This window comes from Candida pseudojiufengensis (assembly GCF_024610245.1).
Source record: "Candida pseudojiufengensis strain CBS 10847 chromosome Unknown scaffold11, whole genome shotgun sequence".
NCBI classification, from domain to species: Eukaryota; Fungi; Ascomycota; class Pichiomycetes; order Serinales; family Debaryomycetaceae; genus Lodderomyces; species Lodderomyces pseudojiufengensis.
In genome coordinates this window covers 70892-95462 of record NW_026261539.1, presented here as the reverse complement: position 1 = coordinate 95462, position 24571 = coordinate 70892, and the positions used below count along the sequence as shown (strand labels likewise).

At 27.0% G+C, this 24571-nt stretch overlaps 11 protein-coding genes across 11 annotated transcripts; 7 read left to right on the top strand and 4 right to left on the bottom strand. All coding sequences in view use genetic code 12, as the record gives it.

Moving 5' to 3' along the window:
* Positions 1–1952: 1952 nt before the first annotated feature.
* KGF55_004791 (uncharacterized protein) lies at positions 1953–4577 on the top strand (the record flags this gene model as incomplete). The annotated part of the gene is made up of 1 exon (XM_051759732.1): positions 1953–4577. One exon carries the CDS (start codon positions 1953–1955, stop codon positions 4575–4577), a length of 2625 nt encoding a protein of 874 aa, XP_051612385.1.
* Positions 4578–5073: 496 nt separating this feature from the next.
* KGF55_004790 (CWC27) lies at positions 5074–6012 on the bottom strand (the record flags this gene model as incomplete). Its single annotated transcript, XM_051759731.1, has 1 exon — positions 5074–6012. The coding sequence occupies one exon, from the start codon at positions 6010–6012 to the stop codon at positions 5074–5076; it is 939 nt and encodes a 312-aa protein (XP_051612384.1).
* A 2926-nt stretch (positions 6013–8938) lies between these two features.
* KGF55_004789 (uncharacterized protein) lies at positions 8939–10720 on the top strand (the record flags this gene model as incomplete). Its single annotated transcript, XM_051759730.1, has 1 exon — positions 8939–10720. One exon carries the CDS (start codon positions 8939–8941, stop codon positions 10718–10720), a length of 1782 nt encoding a protein of 593 aa, XP_051612383.1.
* A 208-nt stretch (positions 10721–10928) lies between these two features.
* KGF55_004788 (uncharacterized protein) lies at positions 10929–11309 on the top strand (the record flags this gene model as incomplete). The annotated part of the gene is made up of 1 exon (XM_051759729.1): positions 10929–11309. One exon carries the CDS (start codon positions 10929–10931, stop codon positions 11307–11309), a length of 381 nt encoding a protein of 126 aa, XP_051612382.1.
* A 274-nt stretch (positions 11310–11583) lies between these two features.
* KGF55_004787 (uncharacterized protein) lies at positions 11584–12459 on the bottom strand (the record flags this gene model as incomplete). Its single annotated transcript, XM_051759728.1, has 1 exon — positions 11584–12459. One exon carries the CDS (start codon positions 12457–12459, stop codon positions 11584–11586), a length of 876 nt encoding a protein of 291 aa, XP_051612381.1.
* A 594-nt stretch (positions 12460–13053) lies between these two features.
* On the bottom strand, positions 13054–14607 carry KGF55_004786 (MFS transporter; the record flags this gene model as incomplete). The annotated part of the gene is made up of 1 exon (XM_051759726.1): positions 13054–14607. The coding sequence occupies one exon, from the start codon at positions 14605–14607 to the stop codon at positions 13054–13056; it is 1554 nt and encodes a 517-aa protein (XP_051612380.1).
* Positions 14608–14950: 343 nt separating this feature from the next.
* KGF55_004785 (uncharacterized protein) lies at positions 14951–16273 on the bottom strand (the record flags this gene model as incomplete). Its single annotated transcript, XM_051759725.1, has 1 exon — positions 14951–16273. The coding sequence occupies one exon, from the start codon at positions 16271–16273 to the stop codon at positions 14951–14953; it is 1323 nt and encodes a 440-aa protein (XP_051612379.1).
* A 400-nt stretch (positions 16274–16673) lies between these two features.
* Positions 16674–17540, top strand: KGF55_004784 (uncharacterized protein; the record flags this gene model as incomplete). Its single annotated transcript, XM_051759724.1, has 1 exon — positions 16674–17540. The coding sequence occupies one exon, from the start codon at positions 16674–16676 to the stop codon at positions 17538–17540; it is 867 nt and encodes a 288-aa protein (XP_051612378.1).
* A 1516-nt stretch (positions 17541–19056) lies between these two features.
* On the top strand, positions 19057–20934 carry KGF55_004783 (uncharacterized protein; the record flags this gene model as incomplete). The annotated part of the gene is made up of 1 exon (XM_051759723.1): positions 19057–20934. The coding sequence occupies one exon, from the start codon at positions 19057–19059 to the stop codon at positions 20932–20934; it is 1878 nt and encodes a 625-aa protein (XP_051612377.1).
* A 476-nt stretch (positions 20935–21410) lies between these two features.
* MTW1 (MIND complex subunit) lies at positions 21411–22448 on the top strand (the record flags this gene model as incomplete). Its single annotated transcript, XM_051759722.1, has 1 exon — positions 21411–22448. The coding sequence occupies one exon, from the start codon at positions 21411–21413 to the stop codon at positions 22446–22448; it is 1038 nt and encodes a 345-aa protein (XP_051612376.1).
* Positions 22449–22835: 387 nt separating this feature from the next.
* PHO23 (Pho23p) lies at positions 22836–24032 on the top strand (the record flags this gene model as incomplete). The annotated part of the gene is made up of 1 exon (XM_051759721.1): positions 22836–24032. One exon carries the CDS (start codon positions 22836–22838, stop codon positions 24030–24032), a length of 1197 nt encoding a protein of 398 aa, XP_051612375.1.
* Positions 24033–24571: the final 539 nt, after the last annotated feature.

Genomic DNA, 24571 nt, shown 5'->3' with positions numbered 1-24571 from the left:
AACAATCAAATCAATTCAAATCAAGGATCAAACAAAAATCAAGGGATTCGATCAAACAATAAATAAAAATAAAACAATCCCTGTCAATTTGATAATTTTTAGAGAAGAAGAATGTTTGATCTAAAAATGTAGATCATTTGAAAGATTTAGCAAACGATTTAAAGATTAATAGATTGTTTTGTTGGGAGGATAGATCGGTTATAAAATTTGTATATTATGTGAGTTCATGCACTACCCCGAGATTTTTCAATACTTTCAGCCATAATTTTTGAATTTTAAGCCAAAACTTTAGTCACCTGGTACTAATTCTCGGTCGAAGAAGCTTAAAACCCTTAGTAATTTTTGTTTTTCTACTACTCCTCATGGTAGCATTTTTTTTTCATACGGCACAAAAATTAAATATTGAAAACATTTATTCAAAAGGCAACAGAAAAAATAAATTTACTAACTCCCTTAAATTATCAAATCGCCTTACACTTTTAAACCCAACTAAAAAAAAATTTAAATAACACCACCACCAATAAGCGATATTTATATTCCCCAAATTTGAATGAAACAAGAAACTAATTTTTAGCGTAAAGAATGATCTTAGTGTTATTTCTCCACATACTAGTTACATACATCATTGTGCTTTATTCTTTTAAACCAATTATAATAATTAATTATATGAATTTCCTATTGGTTTAATTTTATGATGATGTAATTTAAAAAAGTGAGACCAATAAAATTATAAATAAAATAAAATACTAAATTAGATTGAATAACCGATAATTTTCTATTGTTCTTTTTTTAATACAATAAAGATAATCAAATAAATCAAAAACATCTAACCTTATTCTTTTTACATTTTGTGATTACTCCATGTTTTCTCCTTATTATCTGATTTTATGATAGTAAAACATTCATAACTCATGTTCTAAATTCCTTTGAAAGGGTTTGTTAATTGTATGATCCTGTTCTATTCTCTCAATACAACATTACATTTCATCTATTTAGTCCTTAATAAAGATTTAATGAATACGATTTGTGTCAATAATTACTTTTTTTTTTTCTTATTCATATTCCAGAAAAACTTTAAAATTTAAATTGAAAAATTAATTTTTTTTAATGCAGAATTATCCGATAAAGATACGCTTACGCCCTTGCTGATTAGAGAAATACAGTAGATAAGATAGTACATTTGAAAAGAAAGATATACAATACTTCTCTCAAATATCTCTCTGATAATGTGAAAACTTTATATCATCTCTTTCTACTCAGTAAGACTAACAATCTATCAATCAATCTATCTTAAAAAAGCAATTGGAAAAGTTTAAATTTCTATTTAAGTAGTATTAGTTTATCCTTTCTTTTAAATGGTTTATGTTTAATAAACCATACATCTTAAGTTAGTTAGTACCTTTACACAACAAAACTAACCACCACCACAGTAGTAAATAATTAAAGGATAAATTAATTAAAAAAATAAAAGCAAAACTAAAAACAAAAATAAATTTTGGGTAGTTTTACACTACATACATTATTTAAGTACTTAATATATTACTATCTAATTATTTCTACTTATTAATTTTTTACAACCATTTATTATCTCATTATCATCATCATCAACTACTTAAAACAAACTTATACCATAGACAATATATGTTCAATACTACTACTACCACTCTCACTACGTTGTTCAATATAACACATCAAACAATTTAAACACATTTCAACCAGAACCCAAGACAATCTACTCAAAGTATCCACAATTTTAAATTTTTACAACACATTTCATCAAATTTTTCAATTTTAATATACAACCAAACAAACCATAACTAATCTTATTCAAATTTATTTTCATTTCTATCCTATGCATTTTCAATATTTATAATTTTCTCACCAAAAAGTTTTTCATTTGTTTTTTTATTAATCATAGATATCAATTTTTATATATATAAAGACACTTCAAAATGTTATTAATTAATAGATTAAACAGCAGCAATACAGCCACAGACAATTTATCAAAACTAGATAGTAATGATACTATAGAACAAATTAATGAATCAACTCCTAAAAAATTATCTGAAGAAGATAAAAAATTAAAATTTAATATTCAAGGATTATTTAAAAGATTACCTTCATTTAGTGCAACAACTCAAGAAGGGTCACCTAAATCTGAATTACCACCATCAACCATACCACAAAATATAATGTCAGATATAAATCATATAACAATAGTACAAAGTATAGATGAAGAAGAAGAAGAAGAACCTCAAGAATTTTCATTTAATAATTATGAAGATTTAAATTCCCCTATAACAACTCCACAATTAGCTCCAATATCAAAAGTTTCATTATTTAATTCTCAACAAAGTTATTTCCCCAATCAATTTTCAAATGAAGAAAGATACACTTCATTTACATCTGATTGTATATCATTACAAAATAGTGAAATGAGTAATCATCAAATTGAAGAAGAACCACAACCACAAATTGAAAAAAAGAAAAAAGAACTTAATAGACCACAACCAAAAAGAAATTTAAGAAGTTTATTACGTATTGGATCATTTTCAAGTAATCAAAATATAAGAACAAATAATCCTCATACAGCAATACCAAAAGAAGAAGAATTTTCAGAATCAGATTCAGAATCAGATCTAGAATTTGATCCAAAACATGAAGAAAGTCATTATGATTATAAAATTGGAGGTTATCATCCCGTATGTAAAGGTGATATATATTATAGTAGAAATTTTCCAAATAGAGAATATCTTATTATTAGGAAGTTAGGTTGGGGACATTTTTCAACAGTATGGTTAGCAAAATCAAGACTAATTGATGGAAGTAATTCAGATGAATATTTTGTTGCAATAAAATTTGTAAAATCAAATAAAAATTATAAAGAAGCAGCAAAAGATGAAATTAGAATTTTAAAAACTTTAAATAATCCTAGACATAGTGATCATTTACCTGAAAATTATAAATATTTTAACCATCAAAAACCTGAAGATCATCCTGGTTATAATCATTTAATGAAATTATTAGATGATTTTGAAATTATTGGTCCTAATGGGAATCATATTTGTATGGTTTTTGAAATTTTAGGAGAAAATGTTTTAAATTTAATTTACAAGTATAAGAAGTTTTATAAAAATGTTAATGAAGAAATTAAAAAAAAGGAAGATGAAGAACCAATGAAATTTAATAAATTAGATGCTGTAACAAATAAGAAAAAATCAAATAAATCAATGTTAAGTTTAGGATTATCATCATCAACTACATCAACTACTTCATCAACATCATCAAATGTATCCCCAGTAATGAATGAAGATTCAGATTCAACCACTACCTCCACAACAACAACAATAGGATCATGGGAAAATGGAATTGATAAAAAATTAAAATCATTAAATTCAAATTCACTTTCCAAAATAATTGAAACTTCAAAAAATTGTGGTGGTATACCATTAAATTTAGTTAAACAAATTGTTAAACAAATGTTATTAGCAGTTGATTATATGCATCATTGTGGTATTATACATACTGATTTAAAACCAGAAAATATTTTAATTCAAATTGATGATATAAACAAGTTAGTAAAGTCTATAGAAGATAAAAAAAATTCAAGAAATAATTCAATAAGTAGAGCTACATCATTAATTAAAAAGAATTCATTTAATAAACCACAATTATTTGGAAGAACTTCAAGTTCAACTATTTTACAACAACCAGAAGAAAGAGCTTCTTCAATAGTTTCAATAAATTCACAACAATCATTTTCATATCGTCGTTCAAAAAATTCAATTGTTGGAAAATATGATTCTCCAATAAGATCATCAAAACCATTATGCTGTTCAACAACTCAAGATGTATTTTTTAAAGATGTTGAATTTGATAAAACTAAGAAGTTATCTATATCAAAAGCAATCAGCCCTAAAAATTTTTCAATTTTCGATAAAAAGCAAACATTCGTTGAACCAACAAACTTGTCAATAAAAATTGCAGATTTAGGTAATGCAACATATACAAATGAACATTTTACAAATCAAATTCAAACAAGACAATATAGATCCCCCGAGATTTTGCTTAAATATAAATCATGGGGTTCTTCAACTGATATTTGGAGTATTGGATGTATAATATTTGAATTAATAACTGGGGATTTTTTATTTGATCCAAACGATGGGAAATTTTTTGATAAAGATGAAGATCATTTAGCTCAAATTATTGAATTATTGGGGAATTTTCCTGATGATAATTATCTTTTGGATTGTAAGCTCACTGGAAAATTTTTTAAATTAAATCCAACTACTAAGGAAATAGTTTTTAAAAATATAGATAATTTAAAATTTTGGAGTCTTGAGAATGTTTTGGTGGAAAAATATAAGTTCCGAAAAGATGATTTAGAAATTCAATTAATTGTTGATTTAATTTTAAAATGTTTAAAATTTAATATTGATGAAAGATTTGATGCTGCTAGTTTATTAAAACATCCTTGGTTTAGCTATGATGGATCAAATTCTGTAAGTGAAAGTGATTTAAAAAATTTAAAGAATGATCATGATGATTTACCTGGTTTTACTTTTGAAGAATAGGTGGAGATAGAGAAGCGGAAATTAATGATAATGATAAAATTTACAATTTATAAAGAGTGGGAAATTTTTAGTTTTTAGTTCGATTTTTATATATATATATATATGCTAGCTTTTAAGTTTAGTGTGAATACTTTTTTAATGAATGATTTTATTTTAGTTTATTTTTTGTTGTTATTGTAGTGGTTCTTGATTTTTATCACGGTTCACTCATTGTTGATTGATTGTTATCGTTGTTGTATCTAAGATTTCTAGGTTTGATTTAGCTCTAGAATGATATTCTTTGTCTTCAATTAAGAATGAGAAATATTTCGAATAGGTAGGTATATATCTTTGAAATTGGTTCGGTTTTATTTATTGTTTTCAAGGCTTTTGTCAAATACTTCAAGATATTGCTTCCCTTAATTCAACTAAATCTGAACGATTCACTAAAAAAAGCCTAATTTAATAGGTATTGTCATAATCTTAATTTGTTTGATATATATTCGTTTAGATTTATCTAGGTAAGAAATTTATGATTTTTTAATTGATCTAAAGTAATACTTTCAGCATGTTTTAAATCAACTCTTAAATCAATTTTTGGATCAATTTTATAATTTGGTTTTTTATTTTGTTTTATTGAATCTATACTTGATTCTGAATCTGAATCCGAATCTGAGTCGGGATCTGGATCTGAGTCTGAATTTGAATCTGAATTTGAATTTACTTCTATTACTTCAATTTCTTTTTCAACTTCTTGTTGTAGTTCTTTTTCTCTTGATTCGTGTTTTTCAATGTTTTTATCCTCTTCGTCTATTACTTCCTCTGCTTTATCTTCCACCTCATTTTCCCTATCTTGGAGTAATGTCTTATCTTCTTTAGCATTTTTCCTCTTCTTTTTCAAATCATAAGCACTAACCAATTTGATTTCTCCATCATCATCTTCTTCCTCATCAAGATCATAATTCATAACAACTTTAGGTTTTTTCAATTTTGGTTCATTATCAATTTCTTCATCATTTTTTACATCAATTTCATCTAATTCAAAATAAGGTTTATCAACTACTATATCAGTAATTTCAATTTTTTTACCTTCTTTAATTAATTTTGAAATATTTTGTAAAGTATACCAAGAATCCAGGTCAATTTTTCCAAAAACATATTTTAAATTTAAATCAGTTAATGATATAATATATTCATTATTAAAAACTCCCAAATAACCTCTTTTACATTTAATTCTTGAATTTGATTCGATTTCTAATTTTATATCTTCTTGTTTTGGTTTTATTGTTAGATAATCTTTATTTGTGAAATTTAAATCTCCGAGATTTTTGGAATTACATAAATTTAAGAATTGTAATGATGTTGTGGGAGTTTCTTTTGCAAAGATATGAAACGGTAGGTTTCCTTTTGTTGTTTTTATTGTAACTTGAGCCGTGGGAATTGGTTCTAAGGCCATTTTGAAACGAGTTAATTGTATAAATCAAGTTTGTAATACTTAATATGTAAATTGATTTGACTTATTTTACGCGGTTGTTTGATTTAGGAAGATTTATTTAAGCACTACCAAATGGCAAGCTCCAAATTTATAAAAAATCTCTTTATTCAACGAATTCTTAAATTAATATTAACAACCAATCCTTCCTTTATACATACCACATAAACAAGCAATAGATATTTTAGAATCTTATTTGGCTAAATTTATTGAAATATATCAAGAGGTTTGGCCGATATAAATCATTAGTTTACATAAATTAATCAAAGTATGTACAAATCATTAATCTAAATTTTATAGGTATTCTTATATTGGTGTGAATTCACAAACATTTCAAATCATACAAATTTCAAGCAAACTAGCACCAAGAAATAAATCGAAGGATTTTCAAAAAGTGGAGAACCATTTAAGCTTAGCATTAGGTCTTGCAACTTGAACTTGTCGATAATTGAACAATTTTTTTGTTCACCAAGAATAGTTGTAGACTATCGCGCAAACAAAGCCATTTGTAATGTCGATGATAAATTAATCTATTTTTATGGAGATGGTAAGGACTTGTGAATCATTAACACGATTAAAGTAGCTAAGCAGTTGTAGCCAATTGATACAACAAAGGCTATTCAAAGGCTTCATGTCGATTTTGCTCATGCGTCAAGACGAATTCTTGGTGAGCAATGAAATTTTCCAATTTTCTCAAGTCATATAGCTATGCTAAGATTTACCGATTCATCCAATAGCTGGGCTATCACTAATCCTTTTGTTCACCCTGATACAACTATTATCATACAGCAATTTCATTATTAGAAGATTAGTCTCATACTTCACCACATTAGTATGCGACAATGCATTTGTCTTCAAATTCAATCAAGTTCAAATAGTTGTTTAAATTCCTACCATTGATATTAATTTTATTTCTGCTCATCATGGCAACGAAAAAATTGAAAACGAAGGTAAGGTGTTATCAAGTTGAACTGCTTCGATTAAACCTCGATCCCAATTTATCCAAGTATCGTCAGGCAAACCACTAAATTTTTTTTTGATTAAGTTATTAAATTTATTTTTGGTAACCGTAGTACTGCAAGTGGTAAAACTGAAAAATTAAATGACTTAATAAAAAAAATTGACGATACATGGAGGAATTGGGATCCCAGGTAAATTGATGCAGTTCAAATTTACAATATTTCACCAAACCTTCAGATACACACCAAACTATATAGCTTTTGGAAAAACAACGGAAAACCAGACAAGGTTCCAAAAATTATTCACTAGATCACGTCAAAACCAATGAAATAGAGCTGGAACAACAACTGGAGGAAATGCAACTAGAATTTTTAATATGTTGATGATGCGATGTTGTGATAGAGATAAACATAGTATGAAAATTAGAAGAGGCGCCATGAACAATTCAATCAAAGAAGGTAACCAACGCCGGTTTTGCCAAAAGGGAATTGATCTAAAATGGATATCAATTTACAAATGGAGGTCTAGGAGAGCTTCTAAAACCAATCAAAGTCTGTCGGCAACCCTGACAAGCTGGCATATAAATTGTGTAAAAAATAGGAAAAGTTTTAAACAATGCATTTCATCATGATGAAATAATTCTGAGTTCAAATTTTGAAGACCCACTTATAGCTGTAATGTTTCTGAATAATCAACTATTAAGAGGAGAGGAAGCAAATGTTCCACATAAGATTATGCATTTGCAGCCAAAACTGACGTATATTGCAGTTGATTAATCATTAGTGAGTAGAAATAAAATAGATTTAATCTAACCAAAATTACAAGAGGGGAGAATGCTAAATCATATTAACTAATGATTTGTATACATAGCAATATCAAGAGTTTTATAAATTTCATTATTTTGTTCAAGTAAATTCAGTTGGTGTTTTTAGAATTTGAGTGAATGAACATTCAAGGGAAATTGTTGAAAAATCATTTACAAGAATAATTTCAATATTAATTCAATTATTCCAAAGGAAGAAGAAAGAAAATGTGTTCTATAAATTAGCTAATTTAAGCACTAACAAAAACTTATTAGTTGATATAACATAGATCCATCACTTTTAAATTGATTCACTGAGATCTATCAAATGGATTTAAATGCCTATTGTTAGTGGAATTCACAATCAAACTCTAATACTAATCACTTTCATTTGAAGGACGTTTTTTTGAAACAATCGAGATTGTATTTCATAGTCTGTAGAAAATACGTGCGGAGCACTCAATCTATTCAGCTTATTTTGCCCAATCTTTATAGTCGGATTTTGACCAAGCTTTATATTCGAGATAGCCCTAGTAATCTATACTTCTAGCTCACACTCTTTCTAATGCTTTTAATATCAGTTAAGGGTCATATTTCATCTTTTAATACAAGTTATTCGCTTGTGAGCTTTAGGGTAATTAAGTATGGCTCAATTTAAATCGTGACGCAAAAGTTTCAAAAATTAGCCGTACGATGAAAATCAACTAATTATTTTGATTTTGTGCTTATCTGGGAAGCAGAAATCTTTATCAATTGATTGCACAAACGTCTTGATGCGATCAATATTTAGAGTAAGAACTAGGTCTCAAAGCTGATCCTCTAACTAATACATCCTTTAATTAAATATTGCTATTAGACTATCTAAATAAATCGAAATCTGGATCTCTGCTTACATAATACTAAGCGTTTTATTACATAATAACCGGTATAGTAAATCTAATCTAATCTCAATTATTAATCTTTTAATCATCAATTCATCATCATCACTCCATAAGGTAAAGGATTAAACTGCTCCAAAAAGTATCATATTGACCAAGTTTTGCTATCCATAGATCATATTCAAACAGCACTACTTTTATCCATTTCCAAAAGCAAATTATCCAAACACATTTAATTTACAACCAGTTTATGTTCAAGAGATTTAAAAGTAGAACTCATAGTAACTCATTAAATTCAACAAAAGATGATTCTAATAACAATTTAAGACCACTGAGACTGGATCATCAAAATGAAGATAGATACAGAATTCAATCAAATAATAATTCACAATCTCCATTTTCAAGATTTCAAAGAAGGTTCAGTCAACCTAATTCTACAGCAGTTGCAACACAACCAAGAGATTATTCTTTTCAAACATTACATCATGGTGAACAAGATAATGAATCAGCTATAGATGATGAAGATGACGTGATTTCCCCTTTAAATACCACTGATGCAGATCATCAATCTGTTACATTATCTGAAGCTCCAACTTTAACAGTTGATAGACTGCAAAGAATGGAATTACAAAATACTTTTATTGATAATTTTACTGAATATTTACCTTTTGTTGTACGAAGAATGAGAGCAGTTGAAGAAAGAAGAAGACAGAATCAAGAACATAACGAGAATCAAGATCACTTAAATGATTATGATTTTGATGGGGATGATATGTCAACAATGTATAATGAACAACATATACCGTCTGAACAATATGCCTTAGACCACATAAAAATCATGGAAAGAAATATATCAGTATATAATTTCAAACGACAACTTGTAATAATGAATGGGATGTTAAAACATAATACATATGTTTTCCCAAGTATAGATTCATATAAATTATTTAAAGAATTAAGATCTGGTATCAAAAAGGAAAGAAAAAATTCAGTAATATTATATGACTCCAAGGGAGGCATTCGAAAGGCATCATCTGATGCAAGTATAAATAAAACAGAATTTCAACCACACGGTAAAGATATAATAGATAATAGAAATCACATAATACCTATAGATTATAAAATTAAGGGACAAGGTCTACCTTTATTTAAAATTAATATACCATACATGTCAAGTTTTAGAAAAAACTCACCATATATAATTTTTAAAAAATTTAAAGAAATTCCATCACCACCAACAAGTACCACAGAAGAAGATACAGAATTTGAAACTTTTAATTATTGTTTTGTATATTCAAAATTTTCATCAAATTATAGAAGATTTATATTTGAATTTAATCCTGGTACATCACAAGTTTTTAAAATCATATTATTTCAACTGAATTTTAAACCATTTTGTGATTTCATATATAAAGATACAAGATTTAGAATTTTAGGTACAACTGTTGCATCTGGTTTAATATGTCAATATAATCCTCATATGAGATTATTAATAATTGATGAAGGTCAACCTTCATTTTGTGATAATATCATTAATAAACCTCCTTCACTGTTTTTAAAATTTGGTAAAAAAGATGATGATGAATCAAGTAATATAAAATTTAATATAAATGATCCATCAACTTTTATAAATCCAATTCCAGAAAATTCATTTATACAGGAAGAAAATACATATCAAGGTAATTCATCATATAATTATATTCCCAGTGATTTACCTCCATTTGGATGTTTTAAAGATGCTCTGATTATAAAAAATTCAAATTCTTCAAGTTTTTTACCAAAAAAATATAATGATGCAGGTAGGATTGATTTATATCAAGATTTAACAAATAATAATTTGGATATAAATAGTACATTACTGGTGGATCAAGATACTTTAGTTCTAACAGTTATTCTAAGTACAATGAGAGAAATAAATTTAAGAAATGCCGCTAAATCAAGTGGTAATTCAATGTTAAATGGACCTGGTTCTTCAGGTCCTATGAGATTAGGTGCGTTTGGTTTAGCTACAACTGGTTTGTCAGCTATATAGAGATATAAATAGATATAATAATAAATGTAATTGGAAATCGCGTGTCAAAATTGCGTATCGAACAAAGAAGCGCAAAATTTCTAGACACAAAAACAATTGATTAGATTCTGGTGCCACAAGGTTTTTGTATAAATAAAAACAATAATCATGAAAAGTATCAACAACAATTTTTCTTCCTTTGTAAATTAAAAAATTCAATTACGCTACAATGGTAGTACTTGATTTAAAAACTGGTGATGTCACAGACCGTAAATTAAAGATAAATAGATCCAATAGCAAAATTCCAAAAACTCAAAAACAAACTGGTATAAAATTCAATTGGATTTATGATTTGAAAGAATTAGATAAAAATACTTTAGGTAAACCGGAAATTGAAATTGAAAATATACAAGATAGAGGACAATATTTTGATAAACCAGAAGGTGCTGTGGGAGTATTAGTTCAATCTAGTGATGAACCAGCTGCTTTTGCTGCTTGGTATGGTAATAATCATATTGGTGAATGGAGTCTTTATGGTGATCAACCTGAATCAAGTCAACAAATTTATTATTTATCTGATAGTCAAACAATCTTTATTGGATTATTTTGAGCTTCCGCGATTTTAATAAAACACTCTGAGTTTGTGCCATAGGTAGATGTGGCTTGTATTTTTCAAATTTAGTTAGAGTTTATACGTCTACATAATACACGTAAACTTTGTAAATTTACGAGTATTATATTTGACGCAACACAGCGCAATAATTTTAAAGAGTCGTGAGAATTCATTCTAGCAGTGTAAGTTACAATTTTTATTTATGAACTATTCAAATTGGTAATAAATGTTTAACGTAGAACTAAAGTTTTTTTGTTTTTTTGGTGGTTGTTTAAAAAATATATTTAATCATTGAAACCAAAAAGTTAACAGCCCAAATGAAAATAATTTTCCTATAAGTTGAATTTGAAAGTATTTTAGTTAATGTATTTTGAAGGAAATTAGTTGAACTTAAAGCATCAACTAAACTACTAATAGTTATAATTTGATCTTTAATAATTGCAGTAAATAATTTAACTGCAAAATCTCTTCCATCACTTGTTGAAATAATATCATCAACAACGGATACTGCAAATCCTGATTTTTGTAATGATTCACAAATTTGTTCAACATTAACTATAGTATTTAATAAAGTAATTAATGATGACCAAATTGATTGATTAATACCACCTAAAACACCACCAATGATATCTCCAAATAAACTTCTTTTAAGTAAAACACCATTATTATATAAAGTAACAAGTATTGTCCATAAATTTGGTACTAAACTATAATTAATAAAAAATCTCATAACAATATCAACAGCTAAATTTGAATTATCAGCTGCTGATAATAAAGTTTTGAGGGTGGTTGTTTTAATATAATTTTCAATAATTTGAATAGATGCACCTTGAGAACCTGGATCAGTAACTAAAGTATGTACAATTGGAACACCAGTACCTGAATTATTTAAAGCAGTAAATGCAGCTGTTAATAAGACATTATCTCTTTTTGATAAAATTAAAGCATCTCTTTTTGAAGTGGAATTAACTGGTTGACCATTAGCTGCTGCAACTAATTGTTTTAAATATTGATCAACTTCTTCTAAAGTTTGTTGTGATGGTTCATTTGCTCTTTTTAAAATGGCATCAATATTATATTCTAAATCTAATGATTGAGCTAATGTAAAACTGAAAAAAACGAAGGACAATAAAGCAAGAACTTTCATTTTTGGAGTTAAAGTTAAAGTTAGAGTTGAATTAAAAAAAACAAGAATACAAGGACAGATGATGATTTATATAAAATAAAAAATTTATTAATTAGACATGTTAAACTTTTTTAGTCTAATTTCATGTGGTGCTAGTGAAAAATTTCTACACAACCTTGTCCCAATATAGGAATTATAATTAACCAATTTACTTGAAATTTATAAACATCATCAATTATAATTTAAAAATTTTAACGTATTTAACGAAAAAATTGAACATAAATCCTGCATTTAAGAGATTCGTAAATTTTCATTTACCCAAAGAGGAAATTTTTTTTATATGACGAGCCTCACGCACTACCAATTTCAGATCCAATTTAGTTTCAGATTTGAAATTCTCATAGCTTTAATTTTGAAAATCTCCACTTTGAACAATAAGTAACTCGAAAATCTTACAGAACAATTAAAAACTGCTCTTATATTTCATACGTTAGAACATAAACGCCACTATCGCATTTATTACGAGCAGCAACAATTTGGTCGGTGGGAAAAGAAATTAGAGGCTAGAGGTAGGGCTGAAAGATGCTCTAAAATAATCTATATTTATATCTATATTTAATCTTGTTCATCATCTTCATTCAATATAAATGATAAACCAAAAACAAATAAACCTTCGCCAGCTAATAACCACCAACTTAGACCTCCTGTTCCACTTAAATCAAATTTTGACATAACCCAACCCCAAATTAATGGAGCAATAAATCTTGATAATGCAGTTATTGAAATTGTATATCCATTTATTAAAGCTCTTTGCTTTCTAGGAGATGCTCGATGAATCAATAAAACCATTTGAGAGTTATTTATTGATCCAAAAAATGATAAAAATCCAGCATTTAAATATAATAATGTTGTTGTTAATGTATGAGAATATGAATGAGTATATTCTGGAATTGTAAATAAATTCAATGGTATAACAAAAAACAAAATTGGTATAATCATTAATCCAATTCTAAAAGCTGTTAATATTGTAAAATATTTATTAATAATGGGGAATAATAAACTAACTGCAATTACTCCAATTAATCCAGTTATTGATAATAATTTACCAGTTGAATCAGTACTATACCCAAACCCACCTTTCATATGAAATGGAATTTTTAAAGATTCTGGTCTTATAGTTTTAGCTAAAAAAATTGGGAAAAACTCAGTATAAATGATATTTGAAAAAGAAATGAAAAAATTACAACTTATTCTATGAATTATTGGCCATGTAAAAATATTTGGTTCTTCTTCAATTTTTATAGGAACATATTCATTTGAAGAAATCAGTTGCATTTCATATTCACTATCTTCATAGTCAATTGAGTTTTCATCAATTAATGTTTCAAAACTTTCCCCCTTTTTCATTTGCCATGGTCGATCAGGTACTTCAAAACCAAGTAATTTCCTTATTTTATCACCAATTTCTAATCCTCGATCTCTTTTATTTTTTAATTCATCATGAGTTTCTTCAAGAAATAACCAACCAATAATACAAAAATTTAGAATTAATAAAGCAATAACTATATTTGTATATGCAAATGGAAATTTAATAAAAATTGAGTCCTCCTGTGGTTGTTCATCACGTTTATATTCTCTAAAATGATCAACATCTGTTAAATGACCAGCAAGATAAGCTCCAATACATTTCCCCAACCCCCAAATTAAACTTAAATTAGAAAAAGCTATACCTTGATGTCTTTTTTCAACTGCTATTTCCCCCACAGTAGTTCTCATTATTGGTACATTACCATTTAATAAACCCATTAAAATTCTTGAAATAAAAGCTAATGTAAAATTCTTACTGAATCCAAATAATATCATTGAAAAAGCTGTACCCATACAACCAAATAAAATCGAGGGTTTTCTACCAAATTTATCAGATGCTATTCCCCATGGTACAGAACTAAAAAATTGACTTAATGAAAAAGCTGAAGCTAAATATCCAGAATATCTTGAAACTTCTGCATCATTTTTTGTTATTCGAAAACTTTTAATCATAAAAAATATATAACTTAAAAAACTTGAAAATGCTATTGGTTCTGATAATCTTAATAACATTATTATAATCATTTGAAATACTGGAAATCCTCGTAATTGTTCCAATACAGTTGGATTATTATTACTCATTTTATAGTAGGCATTGATTCATTGAAGTGAGGGTGAAAGAGTGAATGGGAATAGAGAGAAAAGAAAAAAGAGCATCAATAGGATTTGAATCCCTGATCTGTTTTGTTAGATCAAAATATGAGTAAATGGCATCAAAAGTAGCAAAAGAATAAAAAGATTTGTCATAAATCTAAAACAATAGATAAAACAATTTTGTTGCTTATATACAAGAATTTGGCTGCGGAATTTACGTTCCGATTTGGTTATAATTCCGATCATGCAATCAATTTAAATAGATAAGTAGAGGTACATATTTTAAATCCGTTGAATCAAAAGAGAATCTAAAGCTTTATTTCCTATATATTTATTCATAATCTGCTCTCCATTTATCATATAACAATATTGTCCTCAACAACACTTGAAATCCATTTTCAACATCTTCTGGACTTGAATATTCTTCAGGTGTATGAGATAATCCATCTTTTGAAGGTATAAAAATCATTGATGTTGGAACTTGTTTACTTGTATAACAAGAATCATGACCTGCACCACTTGTAATTTCTTTAATCTCGCTAGAATCAAATAATGATAATGCAGCTTTTTTAACTGTTTTAATATTATTTTCATTAAATTTAATAGCTTTTGAAGTTGTTAAATTTTGAAAATCAACAGATAATGGTTTTGAAAATTTTGATTCTATTCCCTTTTCACCTAACTCATTAGCTTTTGATTTAATTTCATACATTATTGCATCTAATTTTTCATCTTCAATATGTCTTACATCTAATGAAAATTTAACAATATTTGGTATAACATTTACTGACAGTGGTTCTAAACTGAGGGTTCCAACAGTTGCTAAACCACCATATTTTTCAGCAGTTTCGATAGCCATAATTATAATTTTTGAAGCACATAACATAGCATCAGATCTTGTATTCATTGGTGTTGTACCTGCGTGAGAAGCTCTTCCTGTAACAGTTACTAAATTCCATTCAAAAGCTTGAGCTCCAATAACTATACCAATTTTTTTATTTTCATTTTCCAAAATTGGTCCTTGTTCAATATGAATTTCAAAATGACAAGCTAGAGGATTTTCCTTGAACGAAGCTTTGGTGTCACCATTATATCCAATTCTTTTTAATTCATCACCAAATTTTTTAGGTTTTTCATCATCAATTGATTCTAAATTTAAACAAGTATCCAAGGAAATTTTTTCTGCCCATACTCCTGAAGCAACCATACTTATAGGGAATCTAGCTCCTTCTTCATTTGTCCAATTTATAACTGCTATGGGAAAATTAGGTACATATTCATTATCTTTTAAAGTTCTTATAATTTCAACAGCACTTAAAACTCCTAAAATTCCATCATATCTACCTCCACTAGGTTGAGTATCTAAATGTGATCCAACACCAGTTGGCTTAACGTTATTATTTTTTCCAGGATATATTGCAAAAATATTTCCAACTTGATCTATTTTAATTGAACAACCTAGTGATTTCATTTCTTCAACAAACCAATCACGTACTGATTTATCTAAATCAGATAATGCTAATCTACAAACTCCAGTTTGAGTTGATTCTGGTCCCCATATTCCTTTTGCTCCCCATTTAGCTGTATCATGAATTGTTTGTATTAATCTACCTTTGGTAGTTTTTATAAAATTAAAATCTATATCTGCAGTCATTTTGAATTAGTTGATGAATCTGTAACAAGATGAGTCAACGGGAAGTTCATTCAATTTATACTAATTTCATTGTTGACAAATTTCATAACTGTGTTCTTATCATATAATATTTTTATTATTTAGATCTAAAAATTTCTTTATCTCGTATTAAGCGATCTTGAAAATTGTGAAAACTTCATTCCATTTTAAGTAGTAACCGCTAAACAATAAAAGGAATTATAATTACCTTTAAAATTACGGAGTAATATTATGCATATGGGGAGACATACTTTTAACTGAAACATAATATAAATGAAGCAACTAGTCTAATGGAATTTCAATCCGATTGATTTGGGATATATATTCTACCAACAAGTATCAGATTCTTACTCCTCCACTACTAGCTAATCACACAATTGTTATGTCACCAACACAAATAGATCAATCTCATTCCACATCAAAAGGTTATGAATATGGAGAAAGAGGATCACATCATATTTCATTAGGTGGGGCTCATCCTTTCAAACCACCTACCTTCACAAATAAAAAAGATGAAAGAAAACATATGCTAGAACATCTTGCAGCAGTTTTCAGAATATTTGGTCGTAAAGGATTTGATGAAGGTGAAGCAGGTCATTGTTCAATAAAAGATCCTTTAGATCCAACAACTTTTTGGATAAATCCCTTGGGAATTCATTTTAGTTTAATTTCTGTAAAAGATTTAGTTCATTTAAATCATAATGGAGAAATTTTATCAGATGGTAATCAATCTCCAATAAATACTGCTGGATTTGGTATTCATTCTGCAATTCATATGGCAAGACCAGATATAAATGCTGTTTGTCATGCTCATTCAATTCATGGAAAGGCATATTCAGCATTTGGTAAACCCCTTGAAATGATTAATCAAGATTCTTGTATTTTTTATAAAAATCAAGGTATATATGAAACTTTTGGAGGTGTTGCATTAGATAAAAATGAAGGTATTGAAATAGCAGAAGCTGCTGGTCCAATTGTAAAAGCAATGATTTTAACTAATCATGGTTTATTAACTATGGGTAAAACTATAGATGAAGCAGCTTATTTATTTTGTTTAATGGAAAAAACTTGTCAAATTCAATTAATTGTTGATTCAATTGATCCAAAAATTAAACAAAAAAAAATTATACCCGATGAAGAAGCTGATTATACTGCTTTTGTAACTAATGATTCTGATACTATGTATGCTTCTTTTCAACCTGAATATAATTTACAATTGAAATTAGATAAAGGAGATTTTTTAAATTGAATAATGATAATGTATAGCTTTTTAGCAATATTTAAGAAAGTTAAGGTAAATTTTGGAGCGAGTAACTGAACCCCTACTAAACAATTCTAGATAAGACTTTTCGATGGGGAGTGCCAAACTTTACAAAAAATTTGTGGATTTGACTTTAATTCAAGAAAACTGTTTTGCGAACTGTTTAATAGTCCTCTTGAGCCGAAGGCAATTGTTCAAAAAGCCTAATTTTGTACAGCCTACAGCCATAAGCTATCAGCCAAACAAAGCAAAATTGTCTCTAGAATCATTTGCTGGTTATTACATCATTAATAGAACTTGTGGAATGTATAAACATATATTTTTTGCAACTAAGCTGGTTTCAGATACCAATTAAGATTTCAATTTGGTAGCAACATTTATTTTCTGCAAGCTTAATTAAATTCCATACTACTTGAAAAATTTCATTAAAATTTTGGGGGGTAGAATTTCAATTGGTTCTTCCATGTTTCAAAAGTTTCTAAAAATAATGGGACCTTATTCGAGGATCTACACACATTTGAAAATCCACGGTCTCCTTCCTCTTGAACTATGACTTATACTTTATTCTAGAACGTCTGGATAAATTAAATATAATATTTTATTATATTAAAATGTCTCATATCGAATGTTTTTTGTGTTATAACATTGATCGTAAAGCATATTATCTAAAACACAAAAGAATGTAACAATAGAGGAAGGTAAACTTGTTAATAGAACAAGTGCTTTCTGCTATTCTCGGAAAATCACCAGTTCTGTTTTCTAATGTCAGTTTTATGAATGAAAGGTAAGAAGAAGAATCATAAACCCAGGGCAGAATTAAATTGCTAATTTGACATGGTAGAGATTTAATCTTTGATTATGAAATTGATTTACTTTGATTAGGTTTTAACCAATGATAAAAATAATTTATTATAATTTGATTGTAGTACTTGTGGTAGTTCTAATTTCAATCTTGAAATTTCATCTTTAATTCATCAAAGGTTGAGCTTCGGTCGAACCCTCTAAAGTTGTACTCTTGTCTATTAGTAACTGCTCTTATATAATTCCAATAATCTAAAAGCTAGCTAGGTTAAAACCACAATATAAAACCTCGTAGTATAATGGAATAATGATGATAAAATAGTTCACAAAACTTTGTATGTAGAATAATAAAAATAGAAAAAGAGAGAGCCCCTTATTTTTCCGGATATTAAAAAATTATTAAGAATATTATTTTCAACAAAAGAATATAACCAACCATCTTTTTCTTTTTCTTTTCAAAGCATCATTAAACATTTATTCAGATACCATTTACTCGAGAATTCAATTAAATAAAGTCCTTTATCATCCACTCACAACAATTCAGTAACACCATTCACAACAGTCATTCGCTTATAAACTTTTAACAAAGATACCCTTTGAAACAATTCATTACAATCGCTAATTAACAATTAAAACTTATATCAATTAATCAAACAATATTTCACTTTACCATTACGTTCGCTTATACCTTATCATATAAAAAATGAATTTTGACTTTCTATCTCAAACAATTCCCGAGCAATCACCAAATATAAATCATCAAAATTCTTTTTCTTCAAATATCCAAAATTCAAATGATGAAGAATTAAATCAATTAATACTGCCTAATCCAAATAACTTAGACAATTTACAATCAACAAATAGTCTTTCAACATTTGATTTTCAAGATTATTTACATTCTGCAAATAGTACTATGGATAATATTGATTTAAAATTAGATGAATCTTTCCCACCATTACCACCATATTTACAAACTCCAAAAGCATCTGCAAGTCCAACTTTTTTAAATCAACAACCTTTAGGTGGATCTAATTTTTCAAATCAATCTACTCCAGCTATAAAATCAAATGGTCATTTTACAACTATTTTACAAAATAATAATGAATCACAACATAATATAAATAAAATTTTTTCACCAATAAATACAACTTATTCAAATAACATACCTGAAAATAATAATAATGATAATTCAATTAATACTCCAAATTCTGTTTTGGGGTTAAATAATTCATCACAACAATTTACTCCACCAAATACTAATAATAATATATCACAAATATCATCAACAAGAACATCAATAGCAGAAAATCCAAGTCCAACTATTGGATTAGGATTAAATACAAATCAACCATTAACTCAATTTGAACAAATGATTAATCAACAATCATTATTAACTACTCCAACTCAACAAAGATTTTATAATCATAATCAAAATTCAAATAAAACTTCACCATTTGCACAATATCAATTAGCTAGCCCTAATCAAATTCAAGATATTCATCAAGAACAATCACAGTCACAACAATTACCTTTTAATTTAAATACACATAAAGCTCAATCTGAACTGAACTTACATTTGCAAAAATTGTGGCAACAACATATTGAAAATTCTTTTCAATTTGAAGATTCAATTGAATCATTAAATCAAATACTGGTTGAGAATATAAATACAGGTATTAAGCAAGAACTGAAAATTTTAAAATTGGATCTCAAACCAAGTGATGAACAACAATCAATAAATGATTCTCCAACAACAATAGAAATAGCAAGTCCTCAATCATCAGATAATGAGACTTCAGATAATAATGGCTATAATTATAGTCATAATATCACTGCTGAAGAATTGTTAAATGATGATTTTTTTGAGGATTTAAATCAAAATAATTCATTAAATAAATTTGATAATTCAATCAACAATGATTCAAAATCTGAACAAATTAGAATAGAAAATGATTCTAATACAATTAAAATTGAACCTCAATCTCCAAAAATGCCACCTATTTTTAAAAATGAACCATCAAAAACTATATCACAAAAACTAACCTCTACAACAATCATACCAAGGAGGAAAAAAAATTCAATATCTGGTCCCGTCTCTTCAAATTCATCAAAATCAAATAAAAAAGTTCTTAAAAAATCATCATCATTCAATGGAACATCAGCATTATTCAATAATTCTAAATTACAATGGACTAAAAATCAAACAACAACAACATCAACATCAACATCATCAATATCTCCAACAACTACTACATTCAAAAATTCAAAATCTTTATCATCATCATCATCAACAACAAAAAAGCCAGTATCTGGTAATAATAGTCACATAGATCTTATAAATTCAATGCCAGTAATAACTTTAAAAAATCATTATTCTTTTATTTATGAAAATGTTGATACAATTTATCAACAAGATTCAGAACTAAATTCAAAAAAACCTACTGAGACTAACTCATCAATTAATTCAACTAATTTATCAAGCACCATTCCTTCAAATAATCAAATTAAAAAACAAAGTACTTCAAAGAATAAAAATTTAAAATCTGGATTAATTGAATTTCAAATTGATTTAAAAAATTAATGCACATCAACTACGTAATTCTAGTTTTTACATTTTCATTCATGGGTTTTGTTTATCATCATTAAATCTTTGCATTTCGTTTTCATTTCATTTATATTTAATTCTATTTTAATTAGTTTTATTTAATTGTTTAATTAATATTTAATAATTATTTTTGAGTATTATAGTAACCTACAGTATAGTTTGATAGTTTAATTTGTGTATTTTGAAGAAATATATAGGAATTAACGCTCACTTACTCTTACTTTCTCTCCAAACTACTGAATATTTTAGATCGGACTTATAAAAATATTTAAGTAAGTACGCGGAAAAAAAGTAAACAAAACAATTATCAACTCTTTTGAATCTAAGTAAACCACGACCAATACAAACATAATAACACAATCCCTTCTACACCACATAGAATCACACTTCTTTCTACATCAAATAATACCATAAACCGTTTTACACCACATATACCACAAACCACACCTACAATGTCTTCATCAAAATCAACAGATTCTACAGCTCAAGCACTACTAATTGAACATTTTGGTTTTGCACCATTAAAATTAATAGATGAAGTTATAAATGCAATAAATCAAATAACAGGAAAAGGTATAGAAGCATTAGAAGAATATTTATTAAATCTAAAAAGTAAAAACAAACTTATAGATGTTGGTGGAGATGATAAATTAATAACTGATGAAATATTTACTGGATCAGCAAAATTAGAATCATTATTACAATTTAAAATTGATATATTTTTTGATAAATTTGAATTATATTCTTTGCTGAATATATTTCATATACCACAAGATTTAATTGATGATGGATTAATAACTTTAAAACATCAACCAAAAGTAGTGGGTGATGAAAGATCTCTAAGAACTCAAAAAAATGATTATGATTATCAAATTTTTAAAATTTATGAATTAATTGAAAAAGAATTGATAAAACGAAAATTATATATTTTACAAATTTTAAAATGTGAAAAAATTTTAAATAATTTGAAATTTATGAAAAATCAACTACAGCAGATTAATGAAATTAGAGATAATAATAGTGATGATAAGAATGTAAAAAATATTATTCGAAATTTAAAACCAATTGATGAAACTTTAGAATTTTTTTATAATCAATTAAATTTAATTATTTTACAAATTGAAAAATTAAATAATAAATTAGATAAACCAAATTCAAGTCATAGTGAAAGTAGTAGAAGTGGTAATTCTCATTCAAGTAGTGGTAGCAATGGAAGTAATGATAAATTAATAGATTCAAGAAATCAATTTATTGAATTAAGAATGAAAAAAATTATGAATGATTTAAAATTAAATATACCTACTCCACCTCCTTCACCAAATAAAGAAAAATTGGAGAATGGAAAACAAGAACTAAAAGATCAAAAAATTGAAAATAATTTGAATAATGATGATGAAAATAATGAGATAGATATAGAAGATGCTGATATAATTGATGATGTACCAGATTCAGAAGTTATGAAACAAATTGTTGCTAAAATTGATGAATGATCATATATGTAAGACCTTTAATGAATTTACGACCCTTTTATACAATGAATCATTACCTATTTTGCCTCTATTTTTGATCTTCTTACCTAACGTTTTGGTGATCAAATCTTATCAGCTTGATCGATATGAAAATCAAAACATCTAAGTTGGTAGCATCTAATTATCGGAATTTTTATTTTTCGAATAAAGAAGCGAATTAATGTTTTGAAATAAATAAGAACATCACTTTAACAGATCATTTTTACAACACATTTCGACACCTTAAAATCAACACAAACTACATAGAACCATATTCTTGAACATAAAAAATTCAAACACAAGCTCAACAATCTCAATTTCATCCAAAAACAGAAAAAGCATACAAATCAAATACAAGTCTATCACACAATGAAAGAAACAAGAGAATCACGAAAAAGAGATAAAGAAGAATTATTAGGATTTTCAACATCAAAAAATCGTCCTAGAAATATAAATAATTTACATGAATTATTACCTGGATTAAATGATATAAGTGATGCATTTGAAGCATTACCATTAGATATTATAAAATATTTTACATTATTAAAAGAAATTGATGCTAAATGTATAAATACAATACCACAAATTAATCTTAGAATTAAAAATTATATTGATAATTTACATTCAAAAAATAATGAATCACTTAAACAAAAACAAAATCAAGATCATCAACAATTAAATATTATAAAAAATAAAATAAATGAAATTATACCCTGTTTAGAAGAGAAAATGCATGTTACTTCAGTTGCAACAGATTTACTAAATAAACATATGTATAGAATAAATCAAGATTATAAATTAATTATACAAAATAATGAAATTCCAGAAAATATAAGAATTGGTCCATTAATTCATCCTGCAATGATATTAGATACAAATAATTCAAATAATTCAAATATAAATAATGGAAATAATAATAATAATAACAGTAATAATATAAATAATTCAATAAATTCTCAAAGAAGTGAAAGTAGAAGAGAAGCATTAGCTGCAAGAAAATCAAATAAAGATGATGATAAAGATAGTGGAACAGGAGGAACTCCATCTACATCGAATGCAGGTAGGAAAAAGAAAAATAAAGAACAAACTCCTTTAGAAAATAATACTTCTACCAATACCACCTCCAACAATAATCCGAAATCTTTAAACAATGATCCTAAAAAGAGAAGAAATAATGCAAATGATGAAAAATCAAATAAAAAGAAAAAGAAAAATGAAAACAACAATAATGATGATGATGAATTAAATAATTATGATAATTCAAATATGACAAATAATTCAATAAATTCAAATTCATTAACATCATCATCAAATCAATCAATTCAACAACAAACCAAAAATAAAAATTTATCAATTGATGGAGGAAACAACTCAAAATCAATCAAAAATGAACCAACTTATTGTTATTGTAATCAAGTATCATTTGGAGAAATGGTAGGATGTGATGGTGATGATTGTAAAAGAGAATGGTTTCATTTACCTTGTATTGGATTTAAAAATCCTCCAAAAGGTAAATGGTATTGTGATGATTGTATTATAAAAATTAAAAAAAATAAAAAATATTAATTCTTAGGTAAGAGATTGTATACTCAATATAAGATGATGATGATGTAAACTACTTTTCTTGATGTTGGTTTAAGGTTTAAAGTTTAAATTTATTTTTTGATGAGATTAGCTTTGTACTTTCACTTCCCGTAACTACCCTGAACCCCATATGACGAGCTAAGAGATACTAATTCCGGACGTAAGAACGATTTCGCAGCATACCTAAGAAAATTTCTCATAAGCGTCAAGCTCGTCTATAACAGCTATTTCGTCGGTCTCAAGTGTCCAAAATTCTCCTTCTAGTTAAAAGTTTCATTCAAACTTAATCCCAGCCCAAAACGGTGATAAAAGTTGATGTTAATACAATTTGCAGGGGTAGAACATGCATGAGGATGGAAAAAGTAAGATTCAAAAAAATTGGATTGTGAAGTTTTATGACAATTAAGAGTCTTTATTGAAATAGTTTGAGAATAGTTGGTTTTTTTTGATTCGGCCTTTGGCTTATGAGGATATCAAATTCAACAAATGTCACATTAGACTAAGTAGTAATGTTTAAGTAA